General features: G+C 38.2%; 1 protein-coding gene across 2 annotated transcripts in view; it reads left to right on the plus strand.

Moving 5' to 3' along the window:
- The window catches only part of CCNY (cyclin Y), a 202604-nt gene that overhangs the window by 151853 nt on the left and 32523 nt on the right, over positions 1-18228 (plus strand). For both annotated transcript variants that reach the window (XM_039839808.1, XM_039839809.1), the window contains 2 exons: positions 9391-9491; positions 15477-15512. In XM_039839808.1, coding sequence (XP_039695742.1) covers positions 9391-9491; positions 15477-15512 — 137 coding nt within the window. The remainder of the gene's footprint in view (positions 1-9390; positions 9492-15476; positions 15513-18228) is intronic.

An 18228-nucleotide genomic window follows, 5' to 3' on the forward strand; every position in this document is an offset into this window, starting at 1 on the left:
CTCCATGAGGTATGGAATAATGAAGTAGGATTTCTAGACTATCTGCATGTAAATGTTTGTAGTTCTCGAAGTACTTAGCACTGAAGCTGTGTGTTAGAGAGACTTAAAGCTATGTTGTCTTCCCTGCCTTTTGAAAATGTGGACAAAATGCTGTTGTAAAGAAATTTATAAGCTGGGCCTATGCAAACTAATTAAAGCACCATATAAATATGTTGACATTATTGCCATTGCCCATTAGAATATAGATAAATTCTATTTAATTTTCCAAGTTCAATATCAAAACTGATGAACTCTTTCCAGTATTCAAATATGGATATCATTTTTTCATAATTATTAAGACCAGGGTGGAGTGTATTCTGTTCTACTGCTTTTGGGAATCCTGCGTTATAGGGTTTATGCTCCTCTCCTATAGTGCCATCTCAATGGAGTTCTGCCTTTTAGGTGTGAATGAGTTGGAGCAGACTTCTTGTAAAATGGTGTCATTTCTAGTTACACTCTTCACCTGTTAAGACGGATCAGTCAAGGAATGTAGTGAGCTTGGTCCAGGAACTGAAATTTCAAAAATTCTAAACCTTTTGCCTCTTTGGGAAATTTGCTTTTAACAGAATACAAATTTATTGAGCTACTGCTATGTAAGCAGTAATACAATGTGCTTGGAGGGTGTGAAAGAAGCCTCAGTAAGGGTTTAGTCTCAGTAAGATTTTAAAAATCCAATCAGATTAAAGAATCCAATTTTTATTATGAAATAATGCAAATATACAGGGAAGTTGCAACAATAATACAGAGCATAGGATTTTTACACCTCTCTCAGGAACCTTGGCTACTCTGGTTCCCATGCTACTCATTCAATTTGACACAGGATGTTGACATGGGGGAGATGTTTTATTATGTTTTCTCTTAATGTTATTTCTTTTTTTTTGAATGTCTAGAAATGATAGCGCTATACACACAAAAATGTCAATACAGTTAAGTTTGCGTGAGATGTCAATTCCTTGAGTGTCTGGTTGTGTATATAAAAGACTTAATCTTTTCTTAAACTTTCTTGTTACCCTTTCTTCGTTCTGTCTTCACTCGTGTTATGAGGCACAAATAAATTATAATGAAATATAATCTATATGGATATAGGACAGCTGACAGGTGGATTTGCTTCCCTAGTATTTTCATAGAAGGTCATTTTGGAAAGTACATTGTCCTTGTTAAGACACGGAAGTGAAGGTCATTGAACTGATGTGATGATTTGTCCTGAAAATGCATGGCTTGTTCTTAGTGAGTGTTGCTGCGTTTGAAGCCCTGGTCTTTTATATGTGGTATGAATCTCATCTCTGAATCAGCCAGTACAGATTCTTGACCGTGCTGTCTGGTTTTCACAGTGGCGAGACATTGCTGGGGGAGCGCGAGGGAATGGTTCTGATTTAACCTCATCTGTGACTTTCTGATTCCTTTATTTTTCCTTGCTGAGGGTAGAGGGGCCCCAGCTGTTCCTCCTAGGAGCTAGACAGGCACTCCAGGCTCTGTGTGATGCCTCAGCCTCCTCACTATGCCATTTTATTTTTTCCTTCACTGCTCTCTGAACTCCTCAGGTTTTCAACTTGCTCAGGGACTTCTGAAGCAGAGAGAAAAGAAAAAACATGAAGTCTGAGAAAGAGCAAGTACTTTGTCATAAAAGTCCTTTAAGAAGCAGACTCTCCTTATCTTTTAAACAGAAGCTTCCCCCCCTAGCATCTGTTACAGTTTGTTCACACACTCACACACACACACACACACACACACACACTTTCGATTTGAAAAATGTCAAACTTATAGAACAGTCAATAATAATAATATAGAAAATTCCCATATATTCCAGATTCACCAGTTTTAAACCACTGTTATATCACTTTAGACTCATGCTCTGATCACATTCCTGTGATTACATTATTTTTTCTGACTTGTTTGGGAGTAGGTTGTTTGCATTCTGCCTTTTACTTCTGAACACTCCACTGTATATTTCCTAAGACAAGGTTATTCTCTGTGTAAACACAGTATCGTTATCAGAATCAAGAATTCAACATTGATACAATTCTTTTTAATATTCCAGTTATGTTAAGGGGCCCCATAATGTCCTGCGTAGCATGTTTTTCTCTGGTGCCAGTTTCAGTTCAAGATCACATTTAGCATTGACTTGGCGTGCCCCTTGGTCTCCTTTAATCTGGAGATACCTTCAGCCTTCTGTATTTCATGACTTTGACAGTGTTGAAGAATACAGGGCCAGGTGTTTATTAATGGAATGTTTCCCATTTTGAATCTGTCTGAAGTATTCAGGTAAGCATTTCCGGCCAGAATACTTCACGGAGTGCACCCTTGCCCTTCGCCATTTGTCAAATCTGGAAACACACAATATCCACCTGACCTTGTTGGTGATGTTGATTTTGATCACCTGGCAAGGTGCTGTTCAGATTACCCACTTTTTATTGACTGGTTTTCACCTAAAACTAATGAGCAGTCTTTGAACAGACACTTTAAGACCATGCAAATATCCTGCTCCTTATTCCTGCCCCTATATTTAGCATCTGTTGATCATTCTTGCTTGAACCAATCTTTGTATTGTATTTTCTTAGCAAATAGTAATTTTCCAGCCCCCACTCCCACCCTCACCACATTTGGCAGTTGTCATTCTGCTGTAAGGGAGAGCTTTTTTCCCCCATCCATCATCCTCCCATCCATTTAATTTTATATAGGCTTGTGGATTTCATTTTTCAATGATTTTTAGTTCATTGCTGTCCTTAATTAATTTGGTGCTCACATTGTTCTAGGTTTGGCTAGTAGCAGTCTTTGCAAAATGGCACTGTGTTCTCGTGACATCCCCCCCGCCCCACACCCCATTTTTGGGGATTGAGTACTCTCTCGCTTTTTGGCACAAGATATTCCAGGCTCAGCTCGCATGTCCCTGGATCAGTTCTAGAATCAGCCATTTCTCCAGGGAGCCGTAGTTCCTTTTAGTAGCAAACAGAATTGGAAACCCAAGATCTGGACTCCAGGTGTGCTGGTTGCTCCTGGGCTGTCATTGCTTCTAGGCCCAATATTTCCAGGAAGTAGACATTTTAGAAATCATAAATTCTCACTGATACCCTAATTTCCTAGTTCAGTTCATCTCATATGATTTTTTCTTTTTTGTTTTTGGTCTTTGAGTATTTTTTTCCTTCTGTGAAAATTTTATTTTTTAAAAACAACTTTATCGAAATATAATTTACAGACCATAAAATCCACTCCTATAAGGTATATAATTTAATGGTTTTTAGTATATTCACAGAGTTGTGTAACTATTATCACAGTCAATTTTAGAACACATTCATCTCCCCAAAAAGAAACTGAATACCCATTAGCAGTCACTTCCCATTCTCCGCCTTCCCCCAGCCCCTGGCAGCCACTACTCTACTTACTGTTTCTATGGATGTGTCTATTCCAGACATTTCATACAAGCATTATCATAGGGTATGTGGCCTTTTACAATTGGTTCCTTTCCCTTAGCGAACGTTTTCAGAGTTCACCAGTGTTGTAGTATATTTAGAACTTTATTCAAAATGTACAGGTATGCACATTTTGTTTATTCATTCATCAGTTGGTAAACATTTGGGTTGTTTCTACCTTTTGGCTATTATAAATAATGCTGCGATGAGCACTTTTGACCATGTTTTTGTGAATATATGTTTTCATTTTGGGGGAGCATATTCCTAAGAGTAAAATTGCAGGGTCCTGTGGCCACTCTATATTTAACATTTTGAGGAATTGCCAAACTGTTTTTCAAAGTAGCTGGTCTTTGGTTTTTAATATTTTATTTGCAGTCCTATGAATTTAGTTTTTTAACTGATCAAGAATAAGATACTTGTTTCTTCAAGGTACAACTTTCAACTTTTTCTTTACCTCCTTTGCTTTTTAATTTTTTTAAACTTTTCCCAGGAGAAGAAATGACCTTTTAGAACCAGTAAAGTGTTGACCAATGTAATAGCATTCACAGGGAATTTTGAAGGGACGTTGCTGAAGAACATGTGATATAACAAAAACACTTTATTAGAAGTCAAGTGGCTTGAATTATGCTGCTTATACTTCTCTGCTTTTGATGCCAACTTACTATGTCACTTGATATGTCATCTATAAAGAGGACAGGACCACTCGTCTCCACATCTCACAGGACAGTAATAGCAATGGAGATGGGATATGTGTAGGCCCTTAAACATTGGTGTTGTGTAAATACTTGACATATTTGAGTTTCTATGACAGTTTACTAATAATGTAGAAGAGAGAGTTCTAACAGTAGGAAAGAAACTTGAATTTCTTACATTCTAGGGAAAGTCTAACCAATTTTTGAGTCTTTCTGCAGATTAAAGATTTTAAGACCTATGCTTGGGTCTTAAACATCTGCCCTGTCCTTTCCCCAGCATGCTAGAATAAGCTCGTTACCCGACTTTACCCGCCCCCCAACCCCCACTCCCATCCCCCTGGAACTAGAGTATGGAATATATATGACCATTGCATTCAAGGAAGGAAGTAATAGTAGGAAAAATGTTATTTTGGAAATGAGCCTCTTTCTTTTAGAGCTGCAGAAAGAACTCAGGCAGCAATAAACTCTCTGTTGGCTGCCACGTGGGAGAAGCTGCCTGTGGGAGTGGGAGGCCCACCGTGGCTCTGCTCAGCACCTGTTGGGCCATCAGGAAAACCTCTCTCCCTTGGATGATGTCGGTCCTAAAGGGTTGTATTTCTGGATCTTGCCTCACAGCCAGAACTATAATGAGAAAAAGTACTTCTCGTTACAGAGTCAGTGCACAGAGCTATAATGAAGCCAAGATTTGACCTGGGATTGAAATAAATTATGAATGTAATTATTTTATAGTGACAGCATGCATGACTCACAGTAGAGCAAAATTTTACCTCAGAATTGGCATTTCTAGTGTTTGTTCTTGAGACCCAATGTTGATTTATTTTTCTGCTTTCATAGAATAATGATTTTGTCCATTTTTGTTGTTAATTCCGTGGCTCTTTGCTTTTTCTATCCTTTCTTCTGTCCCTGCCATAAGAAACTGATCCTACTTAAAAGGTGTTCCATCTTGCTTTTTCTTTTCGTGGAATATTCATTTAACATCTTGTGGTCAAAGAAGATTGTTTTTTCTTTTGTTTCGTTCTTTTTATCTTTGTTCTGAGGCTTGTGGTGGGCATTGGAAAGATGGTGGTGGAGCCGTCCTCTCTCCTAGCCCCAGCACCATCTGTTTGTGTGTCTTCCCAACTGTGAATGCTCTGGCTTTGCACAGAGGAATTCTACAGAGTGTCCTTGTGTCCACTCCATATTAGCTGTGTGGCTTGGGTAAAGATTCTTTCTTAATCAGTTTCCTCGTTTATAAAATGAAATATCCCATCCACCTCATGGTTTTGTGAGGCTGAGCACAGTGAGGTGCAGGTGGTGGCATTGGGCACCCCAGTCTCTTTTTCTAATTTCCTGTGCTCTGTTCCTTGCATGTTTTGCAAACATCAAAGCTTCAGTTAATTCTTAATACACTTTTTTGTTTTGTTTTGTTTTGTTTATTCCCCCTCTTTAATTCCCCCCAACTTCCACCCCTGACCTATGGATGTTGCTGTTTCCCCTTAAGAACTGGATCTCTTAAGATGGGGCATCTCCTCCCACACGCTCACAGCGTGCACCTGGGCCTGGTGCACCCGGGGGCGCTGGCACCCCGGGGTATGGTCCGTGGCTCCAACTGGGGCACTAATCCAGGATCTTCTGCTTGTAAAGCAGATGTGCTAACCACTACACTATGGAGCCACCCCCCAGTTAATTCTTAATGAAGGAATGCTAGTGCAGATTTCAGTCTCTCTGCACATACAGTCTCACCTTTCTATCAGTCATACTTTTTACTCTTTTCAGACTTAGGATTTTAAAAAAATTATTCGGTGTTCATTTTTAGAGATTTCATTTATGTAATTTTTTTTTTTTTACAAATGTTAACAACTTCTTTTTCTCTAGTATTATTACCTCATAACTTTTAATGCTTTATTTCTTTTGATCTTAACAAACCCTAAGAAGTGGTAGGACAGTTTTGCACAATGGTTGAAAATGAGAAGTTAAAGTGACTTAATGCTTATTGAACTCATCTGTGTGCAGCATCCCAGGTGTTATCCCACGTAGTTCTCACAGCACCACAGTGGGGAGTAGGCTCTGCTTTCTGTATTTTACAGACGAAGATACTGAATCTTGAGGAGGTAAAGCAAAGGTGACTTTATAATTTATTGTCAAAATCAGGACACTATTGAGTGTGAAAGGGGGTTGTATTATTGGTTACTCCAGGACAATGTGGGCAAACAAGGACTGTTCTAAGCAAGTCAAGATGTGTGATCATACTTCTTAAGTAACTTGCCTAAGTTCACACAGCTAATCAGTGGCGGAGCTACATCCTGAATCTAGGCTTTCGACTCCGTCCATGCTCTTGCCCATCTCGTACTGGAATATGTCGTCCATGTCAGCTAATTCCTGGCAGTGCCATGGGAGAGCTAGCCACTGCCCCACTGCAGCGTGTCCTAAGTATGTCAGCATTTCACTGCCCGGTGGCATGGACTCTTGCAGTAAGGTCCTGTTTGCCAGCTTATTGACACGTGGCACCCTCCTTTCTGCTGAGGCTGCACTGTCATGATCAGCTCACAGAAGACCCAGCTGCCATCATGGAGGCTAGCTTCCTGCCTGGTGGCTCTGCTTTGAGCCAACAAGGCAGTCTGATCCCTGGGATGGAGCTGTTTCTCTTTTGCTGATTCAAGAAAATTATCCAGTCTACCTCCAGAACACCTAAGAGTCTAGACCCTAGAGAGAATAGAGAGGAGTGAGCTGAAAACGACAACGGAGATTGGTCAGTGCCATGGAGGGCGCACAGAGGAGCATAAGAGCACATAGGACGACACTCAGCCCAGATGGGTCTAATGGGAGGAAGGAGTTCTGAGCAAGGGCTGTTGGCAAGGTTCTGAGAACGAGTGGGGTCAGGGAAGGAAAAGGGCCTTTGGGTGTCGTATGAAAAAATCTGGGAGAACATGGCACAAGCGAAGAACTGGAGGTAGAAAGACATGGACTTTGGTGTCAGACAAATGTGGCTTTCAGCTCTGGTGTCTTGAATTTGACCTTGGGAACATTATTTCTCTGACTTCCTTTGACTTGTCTATTAAATGCATGTTGCTAGATGTTTGTGAGTTTTTAGTGATATAGATTTCAGATCAAGAGAAGTTTCATTCTAATACCTTGCAGTCTTGACATTCAACAAATGACTTAATGCCCAAATGGCATTTTGGAGCGATGAGACACCCAGAAACTAAAAATATTTATTACTTAATGTTTAGGATTTTTATTCAATTTAGAAATTATTAGATAGTTTGAAAGTTGAATTGGCATCCTCTGACATACCAGCCCTTAGTGCTGGAGGCTCAGGCTACAGCTGGGCGATCTGAGGCCACGGTGTGTGCTGAGTGGTGTTCCTGCGCATTAGTTCAGGAGGGTAGTTTCTTAAGTTGTGGAGGAATGTAGAGTATGCTCACCTGAGTGCATCACTCATCTCTACTCAACTCTCATCACTTTTTAATCTCGGAGAAATTTGTGCCAGAGGAAATAGTTGAAACCCTACAAGAAATAGAAGTGAATTATTGCCTTTTTGTTTCATTGTTGGGATTATTCCCAAAGTTATTTCTAAAAATTCATTAACACATCAGTTAATTACTGAATTTTTATGTTAAACATCTGTTGAGGTTTTATTTGAAGTAAATTTTGCACAGGTGGGGAAAATTTCGTAAGGATTTTTGAAACTTGCCACCCATATTAATAGCTGTTATTAGATTCTGAGTTTTTAGTGTGTTTTATGTGATTTAAATGTGATTGTTACAAGAGCTTTAAAAGAGAGAGAGAATTGTTTTTAATGCCCTAGGATTGTCTTAAATGAGAAATTGTGATTAATTTGTGAAAATTCCATGTTAAAATTGCCATTCAAGTTGTAACTTGAACTTCACAAGCTTTCTTCGTGCCTTTCCTTACACAGGCACAGAACAGTGTGTGCTTAAGAAGGAAAGCCCATGAACGAACCTTATCTTTTGAATTTTCTGATTTTGCCCACATGCTATTTATATAAAACCAGGTTCAATAGTCATATGTCAGTGGTGCAGTGCCCTCTAGCTGTGACTTAAGGAACTGGATATGCATTTTAAATAGTGACTTGTCATTTATTGTTTAGTTTTGAGGGGAGATTATGTTTATAACATCGTTTTTATATTTCTCAGGCTGTTGCATATTTTCTTAATTTCATTACAGAAGAAGCCTTATTAAATAAGAAGGAAATATTAAAGTGTCGAACAGGGCGTTTGGTCTCTGATTAGCTTTAAGGTTTCCTTTACATTCGTTAAACTATGGATACTGAGTGCTTGTTGGAGGTGGGAAGGTGAAGTTGGCAATTTAATTATCCCTAAAGAGTTTTTTGGTTGCTGAAATGACACTTAGACTGTTAACATAGCATGAGGCAGGTAGAAACTCATTTGCATGATTTGATTTTTTTCCTTATGGATAATTATTGCTTTTGAGCAATAATTATCCAGATTGATGTTTTCTAATCCTTTTTGCCAATATAGTTGCCAAAAGTCCACTTAGTATTGAATTGGATGTCATCAGTGTATAAATTCTGTTTTCTTTATCGATGTCTTTCAGAAGTAGTTCTCAGTTCTCAAATTCTTCAAAGAGCTCAAAATTTGCACAGTTGTCAGAGAACCAGTCATAAGACTACACAGGCACATTTCCTGAAGGTCATCTATTGGTAGTATTTTCTAAAGTATCAGATAATCTTCCCTTTAAAATGTGTTTCGACCTAACAAAGAAATACTTTTTTCTTTATAACCTCAACTCTTCAAGTTCAAGCAGATTAACCAGGGGATTCTAAATTAATATCGGCTGCATTTTCTCTTGCCCCCCAAATACTCTGTACCTCAAGAATAGAGAAAATGAGTACAGTGGACTTTTGTCTTGATCTTGGTTCATAAAACCAGGACACTGCCCTAATTAGGAGCTTTCATTGATGTAATGAGCAGTGTACTTCTTGTTTCACACAGGCCCCAGGGCAGGTGGTTTTTACGGACTCTGCACCACACTCTTTGATGTTTAATTGCAAGAATGCACTGTTCTTCTGATGAAGGAGGATTGGGACTAGGAGCAGTGGTAGTGACTTTTATATGTGTAAGAACAAGGAATTTCATTATATGAAGAAAGTGTGTTTGCACATTTTTTGCTGGTCATTTTTGCATTTCTTGCTAAGACATTTTTCTTCTGTGGTCTGGTCTCAAGTTTAATTCTTTGGAAGAATTTTGAGCCATGTTTAATTGTCATTTTCTTGTTGCCATTTTTTCTAGCATCCTCCAGGACAAATAGCAAGGAAATACAGCTCCTGCTCCACTATTTTCCTAGATGATAGCACAGTCAGTCAGCCAAACCTCAAGTATACAATTAAATGGTGGGTATACAGATTTTTGCTTAACTGAATGCTTTTTCTATTCCTTAATCTAATGGCTCACAGGTTGATTGTGTGGTCTTGGAATGTTAAGCTTGGGTGAGGGGAGGCCATTGACTGTGAAAAATCTTTTAAAAAGTGATTTTGGTAGTTAAAATGTGGGGTGTTCAAAATATTTGTCCATATTACCAGTTACATAAAAAGACCAAATTTTAAAATTATTTTAACTAGATTAAAGCATATTTTCGATTTATACATACTTTCTACCTTCCCACTTTTTATTAAAGCCACCCTGACATTACTCTGCTAATATTTTACCTTCAAAATTTAAAAAAATGGGTTCTCAGTTTAAGATTCAGGGCGACAGTAGAATGCAGGCCTGACATAGTGAAAGCGTCCTTGCCCAGAGTGGAGAAATCTAAGTTCTGACCTTGGCTTTCACCAACAGGGAGGGTTTGATAAAACCTTTCTTTGGGTTCTTATTTTCAAATGGTGTTTAATGGAGGAAGGGTGTCTTGGGATAAAATCCTTTCCTTTTGGGCTTCAGTTTTTTAATTTTAAAATAGGAGGGAAGAAGGAAGGAACACTGGTTTCTCCTGTAATGTCCCTCCTAGCATTGTGATAACAGAGATCAAGAGAACCTGGTGAGCTGGGGTCTGTGGTATTCAGCTCAACTGAAAAATCTGGGATATTTTATCTCTATACTTGTTTAAGAAAGTACACATTTAACAACAGTTCATGTTAGCGTTTGAAATAATTCTTTACATTTCTAAATAGGAGCTATTCTTGTATTGCAATGGACCGGGTTTTCAGGCTTGGAAGCTCTGTTCTGAATGTGACCACATGTGACAATCAGTCTCTGGCTCAGGCAGTGGTGACTGTCCCTGTGGTCTGTGGACATAGTCTACTTCAAAAGGAAGATGGAAGTAGGACCACTTGAAGGGAAGTTGCCTTCTCTCTTGTGGGGTTACATGTTTCTAGGTTTTAGATGGAAATGTGGCTTCTTCCCATAGTACCTTGGTGTTTAAAGGCATGGTAAATCACTAGTGGGCAGAAACCCAAACAGTCATCTATTACAGATGAGGGAGAGGGGTGTATATCATAGCTTCACAACAGATGGCCTTGGATGAAGGCCTTCCTGCCCTTGGGCTGAGGTTTACTGCTGGGAAATGGGAAGCACAGCATTTTCTAAAGTAAAGCTTTAGCAGTTGAGGAGAGAAGTGGAAAGCCCCGAAGATCTGTGCGCCACATAGCTGTTGGCATCTGCTCAAGCTCTGGGGAGCCGAGAGTGAAAGCTGCTAACTCCCCTTTAATCCTGGGATCCTCTTCACAGGGAGCATGGCAGAGTGGCACAGAGGGCACCTCTCCCTTCAGGGCCAGTGGGAGCTTTTGGGATTTACAAGTGGATCTGACTCAGTTGCTCAGCACTTCACCCTTGGATGACTTAAAATTGCCACTGGTTGTGACATGGACGCTCAGGAGCTGGGGGGGAAAACTGGGTGACGATTTGACATTTCAGTGTCAAGTCGGGGAGGTACAAGCACCTAAGTTATAGTTAGGCATCTGTATAAATCAGTGGTTCCAGCCCAGCTGCACCTGAAGTCACCTGGGAGCTTAAAAACATACTAATGTTTGAGTCTCCCGCTACAGAGCCAGTATCTGGATTTTTAAACCACTCTTAAGAAATTGTCTAATAGGCAGCCAAGATTGAAGACCCCTGATATAGATGGACAGCTGCTCTCCCCTCCCCATCAAAGTCCCCTTGAAAGTTTTAAATACAAAGTTTTAAATAAACTGTAGGTTAATATATGGAGGGAAAAGAAACTGAAAACCTGGACTGGTTAAGATAGCTGTTGAGACAAAACATTCATTGTGGATACTGTGGCATCCCTGATCCAAAAGACATTTTCTCTGCACCACCCAAATTTGAACTTCTTTTGATCAGTGGCTTAATTATTTCAAAAAGTGTCCTGTTTCTAAACATGTACCGTTGGACCCGGGAGCCGTGCAGAGTAGACCTTCCTGGTAGTGGTTCCATCTCACTCCTTCCCTGAAAATACAAGGAAGATGCTAAGTCTGCATGCCTTCCTGTTCTAAAATGTTGCCTAAACCTTATTCTGCACCTGTCAAAGGAAACCGTTGGCCCTCTCTTCTCAGACATTAAAATTGATTCCACACTCATTGTAACAATAGTTGAGCTTCATTGTGGGCATGGTGAGCATTCATGGGCCGAACTTGCTTCCTGAAAACCAAGTATGACCTTGTTTCTTTGAGAAAATGCTCTGAATTCTAAACAACTGATTTCTAAGCCGATTTTTAGAAGAAAACCATTTTGTAATTGGGGAATTGCCAAAATGAACAAACATATTTACAAATTCTAGTTAGAGGTTGGGTGGAGGGTTCAGTGTTATTCTGACAGTGAAAGAAAGACTTAAGTGTGAAAAGTTTGGGTCTGTATTCTATGCTCATTCTTTTCATAGGCTTGATTTCTTCCTTGAGAACTTGATTTTCCCATTTGTCCCCTAAATGCCAACAGCTGAGGTATGAATTTAGAATTTACCAACCACCCCCATGCCTCTGCAACTGACCCCTTCCCCAAATCCTGTAAGGAGCATAGGAATGATCATCAAAGGAAGAAATGGTGGTGGTGTGGAGCCCCGTTCACATAGCTGGCCAATCATCCATGCCCTTCAGCCTCTGAGGGTCAAAGAGCACTACTTACCCACCTGCCTCTGTATCTTCATGGTTCAGTGCCTCAGCACTGCCAGACCCACCACCCCTTGATCTTCAGAGGTCTTAGGATCATCATATGCTTAGCTGATTTAATTCTAGGTTAGAAGTAAGACCAGTACAGTGCCAGTGATCACAAATCTGTTTTGTTTTCCTGGTCAAGAAAATAGCATTTTTTTCCTTCCCAGCTATATGGCAAAAGCAGTTGAGCAAACCCTTTGGTCCAAATGTACTTATGGTTTGGCCCTAGCCCATCGTTGGTGAGAACTTATCACTCTCTGAGGATGTGGCAAAACTGACCAGGCCTCCAAGCTGGGCATTTAGAATGAAACCCGAAGCCAAGAACTGATTCAGTTTTCAATTTACTGCCCTTTGCCCCCAGTAATCACTTCTTTCAAGATGACCAATTAATCAGGCCTGTGGAGCTGGACTGTACACAGATCCTCAACTTGGTTTTCTCACTTTCTGGCATAAGAGCTTCAGTGGAAATTGTCCTACAGCGTGGCTCTGTTTTTCTTGGAGGTCTGAGGCCATGAAAATGCCCAATCTTGCTTTTGGCTCTGGAGATTTCGGAAGTAGTGACCTTGGGCCCCTGAAGATTTTCACTCAATCTGCAGAAGTCAGAGACTTCTTGAAATAGAATTATTGGTAGGGGAATAACAGTAATAATAACTTTAGTTTTAGAACTTTATATTTGAGATAACACTTTTACATATTTCATTTGGTTATCATTACAACTCTATGATGTAAATTGAATTTCCTAATTTTATAGATGAGGAAATGAAAGCTCTGAGAGTTGAATGAACTCTGATAAATGTCAGAACCAGGTTTGAACCAAGGTTGGTTTGTCTTCCAGGCCAGTGATACTTTTCCTGTGTCACACTCCCTGAGGTTGAAGCAAGAACCATTTTTTTCCCTTTATCAATTAAAGCGATTAAACTAGTCACTACACCAAACACAAACATATGAAACATTCAGCTTTAAATCTAACATTAGATTAGAAAAGCAGCCCTTACAGTATGACTATTAAATGAATAAAACAGTAATTTCTTCATTTGTTCCAGAGGCAACATGGTAGAATGAAAGGGCACAACACCATTATGTGAGTCAGAAGTCCTGGCATCTACTGTCTGAACCTGTATTTTCTCTTTTATAAAATAGAATCAGTAACACCTGCTATTTTCTATTGTAGGCCTGTTCATGAATGCAAAAGCATTTTGAAAACCATATTATTATGTTTTAAAATTCTGAAGCTCTTTCACCCCAATTATACTTACTTTATCAGCTTAGATTCTTTTCAAGGTGTTAAGAGAAAGAATACATCACCATTTGTTCATGAATACTTTTAACAGCCGAATACATTTGCATGAGTAGATCTGGAAAGAGAGAGATTTGGAGGAATATAAATTTTCTTGTGATGCAATGAGATTAGCTGTTGTCATGTTAAGGAATAGGTAAACATGTGAGCTATTTGGAATCCAGAATGCACACCTAGGTCTCTAGTGAGGTGCCACTGAGTGAGGGAAATGTGTAGGACTGAGCCCTAGACCTCCCATCTCCATACTGGTGCTCTGGTTGGCAGTTTCTTTGCTCTGAGACTGAGAACACAACCCCTCATTGATACAGCCATTTAGCTATGTTGTTAGAAGCTGAAAAAAATGAATTTTGGCCTCCACAATAAATTTTCAAGTAAAACAAAAATAACAGAAGGAGCTAGTCAGTTTATAAAAGAGAAAATTAAAAAATTTGGACAATCAACACGAATAACCCTGCAAACTTGATAGGTAGCCAAGAAACTCAAATTGAGAACAGGTACAAATGAACAGGACAAACAAACAGAGACTTATGGACACGGACAATAGACTAGTGGTTACCAGAGGAAAGGGGGAAGGTAGATGGGGTGAAGGGGTCAAATTTGTGGTGACAGAAACCTAACTATGGAAGGTGAACACGCAGTGTAAATGTATGTATGCCTTACCATTAAAGTGTACAGCTGAAACTTGACTGGATTTCATTAGCCAATGTCACCATCAAACAAACAAACAAAACAAACAAATAAGAAAACAGGTACACTTTGTACTAATCCACTTGGAGAACATTTTATCAAAACATTCAAGGTGAGTGTCACAAAGGGTAAGGTGAAACATGCTGGTAGGTTTCAAGGTTTTTTTGCAAAGATATTTGGCAGTCTATGTGGGGAGCTTTACAGTTATTAATGACTTTAATTCCAATTACAAGATGCTTTCTTATGGAAATAATGTAGTCACAGATTGCACAAATATTTATCTTTGAGGAATTTATGGTGTTAAAATTTATGGTGTTAAATATTTATCTTTGAGGAATTTATGGTGTTATAATTGCAAAGTATTAGAAACATGTTCAACAGTAGGGGAATAGTTAATTATCCAACAACTGTATGGTGGAAAATCACCATTTAAATTTGTGTTTTTAAAGAATATTTAAATGGTAAAAATATTAGTGAGGATAAAAGTAGGACACAAGTCTGTTTTTATACACACATAATATATAGAACTATGTATCTCAAGCTAATATTAGTCATCTTTAGACAAAAGGATTTTTTCCTTTATACTTTCTGTATTTTCCAAAATTTCTGTCATTATGAATGTAATGCATTCTATAATCAGAAAAACATTTGAAAAAATTCAGGGGTAGAGAGTGTCTTCATTAAATGAAGACCTTTTAAAATGTAAAATAAAATTTTAAGTAGTGTTACAAATAAGAGTTACAGTACCATTTCAGCAAGTAAATGAGTAAATCAGGCAGAGTGCCAAGAGGTTATTGATTTAAGGGAAAAAAAATCAAACCACTATAAGTGTATTCACATTTTTCTGGTAGTTATAAAGAACCCACTAATTTTCTAAAATAGTAGGTACTGAGTTAGAGATTTCTAAAGGTGTTTAATTTGTACCATCTGTTTTTCTGTTTGTTTGTTTTACATAAAGCCTATATTGTATAAGTGAAGAAACCTTAAAATTTCAGATAGGAAGATAAATTTGTAAATATTACTTGAAGTTTTGATATTTCTGGAAAAGATTTAATAGTTGTTAGGAATGAGAACCAGATTGGTTTACTTTAAAGAGTGCACTTTTTTGATCAGCATTCTGAATTTAACAGGACTGTTCAGATGGATCATTTCACTTTTACTTAAATTTAAATATTTATGATGAGACCGATGTCAGAGAATATATAACATTTTAAATATGCTTGTGAAACATTGAACTGCATTTTATTTTACAGTGTAGCTCTCGCAATATACTACCACATCAAGAACAGGTATGTGTATGATTAATTTTGTGCTAAAACCTTCACATGTTATCTCCTATTATGTTTTTCCTGTTTTTTTTTTTTTCTTCCTATTTTGCTCTGGTTGCTTTGGCCTTCACATTTTTATAGAATTTCTAAAGTTAATATAATTTACCAAAACTTCCCAGATAAGTGCCGAACTGCTTCCTAATCAGAGGAAATCAGATGAGTATTTGTTTTTTGAAACCAGCAAAACAAAACAGAACTCGATAATGTTCAGCATCCTCTTTACTCTTTATTTTCTGTATAATTTGTTTAAACATTCTATCTTTTATAAAATATTATTTAAAAAATTTACCATATGCAACTTTCACATGAAAAAATGTTTATAGTTTCAATTTAGTAGAGCAAATTTTTGGTGTAAATTTAGATATAAACTATATTAATGTAGTAGAAACTCTCTCTGATTTGAGCCTGAAGATAGTTCAGTTAATTTAAAAAATCAGTTAAAACGGAATCATAGAAAAATAATTAAAAAGGTTTACTGTTAACATTTTATTTTAACATAAAATATGTAAAAGTACATTCATTTGCCAGTTTTTTTTATGCAGGTTCAGTCAAGACTTTGGAGCATGGGGCATTGGTTAGAGTACCAGTGTCTTTCTTTTAAAAGCCACTCCTATAAATTATCCTTTCCATAGTGGGTTGTCTTTTTGTTTTTTTGTTTTTTTTTTTAATCAGTATTGAGAAAACTTAAGGCACTTGCAAAAACAATCTGAGCATAGAATCTTTTAGGTTTTGATGACTCCTAAGCTACAATGAACCTTTTTTTTAGTGATTCCCTTTTATTGAGTCTTTCCAAAGCATCCTTTCTTCATTTTCAAAAGAACAAAACCATTCTCATTGCAGTCTAATTTCATTGAGTAATGTGACATTTACATATGTTTATGAATCTAATAACAAGTAAATTTGAATATCTAATTGGCTTTATTAAGCAATTCTTGAATCCAAGAATTGAGCAGCATCCTCTCTATCTACTGGAAGGGTGCTCCAGGGGTTGTACAAAATGGAAAGTTTTATAGACAGAAAGAGGGTTGAGAGTAGGAAGTTAAAAGAATGGATTATTTCAGGCAAGGACATTTTTCCTAAAAGGAAGGCAGAAGGTCTTATCTGGCAGATTACCTCACTAGCGCTGACCAGGAAATTCCAGACCTTTTGGTTTAAAATTCCACTCCTGGGCAAATCTGAAACTGCAGTTAGGTTTAACACTGATGTGACCCATTTCTGGGAACAAGCATGGCCACCTCATGGTGTGAATGGATCTCTAGGTAAGATCTGTTTTACAAAGCGAGAAGGGAGAGTTGTGATAAGTTGGAGGTTAGATGATCGAGCTTTTACTGAAGTCTTATGGGAAAACACAAATATCTGGCTGTGGACACCTGGAAAGGTATTCTCTGTAGCGACCTTTTTCCATACTGTAAATGTGACTCATGATTCTTTATGGTGCTTGAGAATTTTTGGATTTAAAAATGTACAAAATGCAGGCTATTGGATCTTTGAACCTTGACCAGAATAACATCAAAGTACAGGTTTTGTCTTGCTACTTATTTCTGTGATAGTAGTTCAAACTTTTTTAAACATTTAAGTCTTAAATAACAATGCAATGCCATTAATGGAACTCAGATGTGTTCTCAAACCAACTAGTTTTGCATTTCCCCATGGTTTTAGCCATAGGGAGTGATACTTGGTGCCCTTTCCCCTTCACAGGTGTGGAGAATGGGTTGCTAGCAATCCCGTTAGAAATATTCCTTTGTTTTGAAAGTGTCCTCCTTGGCCTGGCCACAGAACTGATCAGCATATTTTAGTCTCTGATTGTGGCTTGATTAACATTTTAATCCTCTTGCCTCCTCCCTACATTAATTTTTTAGGGACTTTCATTCATCAGGAAAATTGAACAGGGCTGAACAGTCCAAAGAAATGGGGTGCTGGGCCAGGCTTTGTCTCTCACACAGCACCTTGACTATTTTGCAGAGGCAGTTAGTGAGATGAGGGGTTGGCTGATTCTTCATTGCCAGCTCATTGCAAGTGTCACCAAGTGCACCAGAAGGAGCTGTCTTTATGTTTTCAGACCCTGCTATCAGGTCCTCTCTGGTTGAACCTGTCTTTTACTTGGGTTTATCTAAATCTTTGCTGCCTATGTTCTTGCAGGTAAGTAAAAATGAGCACAGATATGAATGCCCAAAGCTTTAAAAACAATTCCTTTTGTGCAAACATAGTAATGTGAATTGAGCTGCTCTGTTAAGATTTTTCTTTCCCTTTTATTTTTATGTAGACAGTAAATTCATAGAGCAGAAATTGTATTTATCCAATTGGTATTTGTTAGGGACAGGTCTGTAGTCTTCTGATATTCACAAGCCTACTTGACATTGGAAGTACAGACTATGGAAATGATAAGCTGTTACCCAAAGCTGTGGTTTCCAAATTTGGTTTTTAAAGAAAAATTTTAAGGCAAAACTCAAATGACATAAAAGTAGAGCTGTCGCTGGGGAAGTCCCTGCAGAGCCCCTGCTGAGACGCTATGATTACAGGAAAAGCCACCAAGTAACAGGCCGGGTGAAAATATTAATGAAGTGTGTTAAGTTACATGTTGTGAAAACTTCCAGATTAACCTCTACGACACATTGAATGTTCATTTTTACCCTCAGACTTTTTCTTGTTAATCACAACATACTAATAGTTTAAGCAA

The sequence above is a fragment of the Pteropus medius genome, unplaced genomic scaffold, assembly GCF_902729225.1.
Source record: "Pteropus medius unplaced genomic scaffold, Ma_sr-lr_union100, whole genome shotgun sequence".
Classification (NCBI taxonomy): Eukaryota; Metazoa; Chordata; class Mammalia; order Chiroptera; family Pteropodidae; genus Pteropus; species Pteropus medius.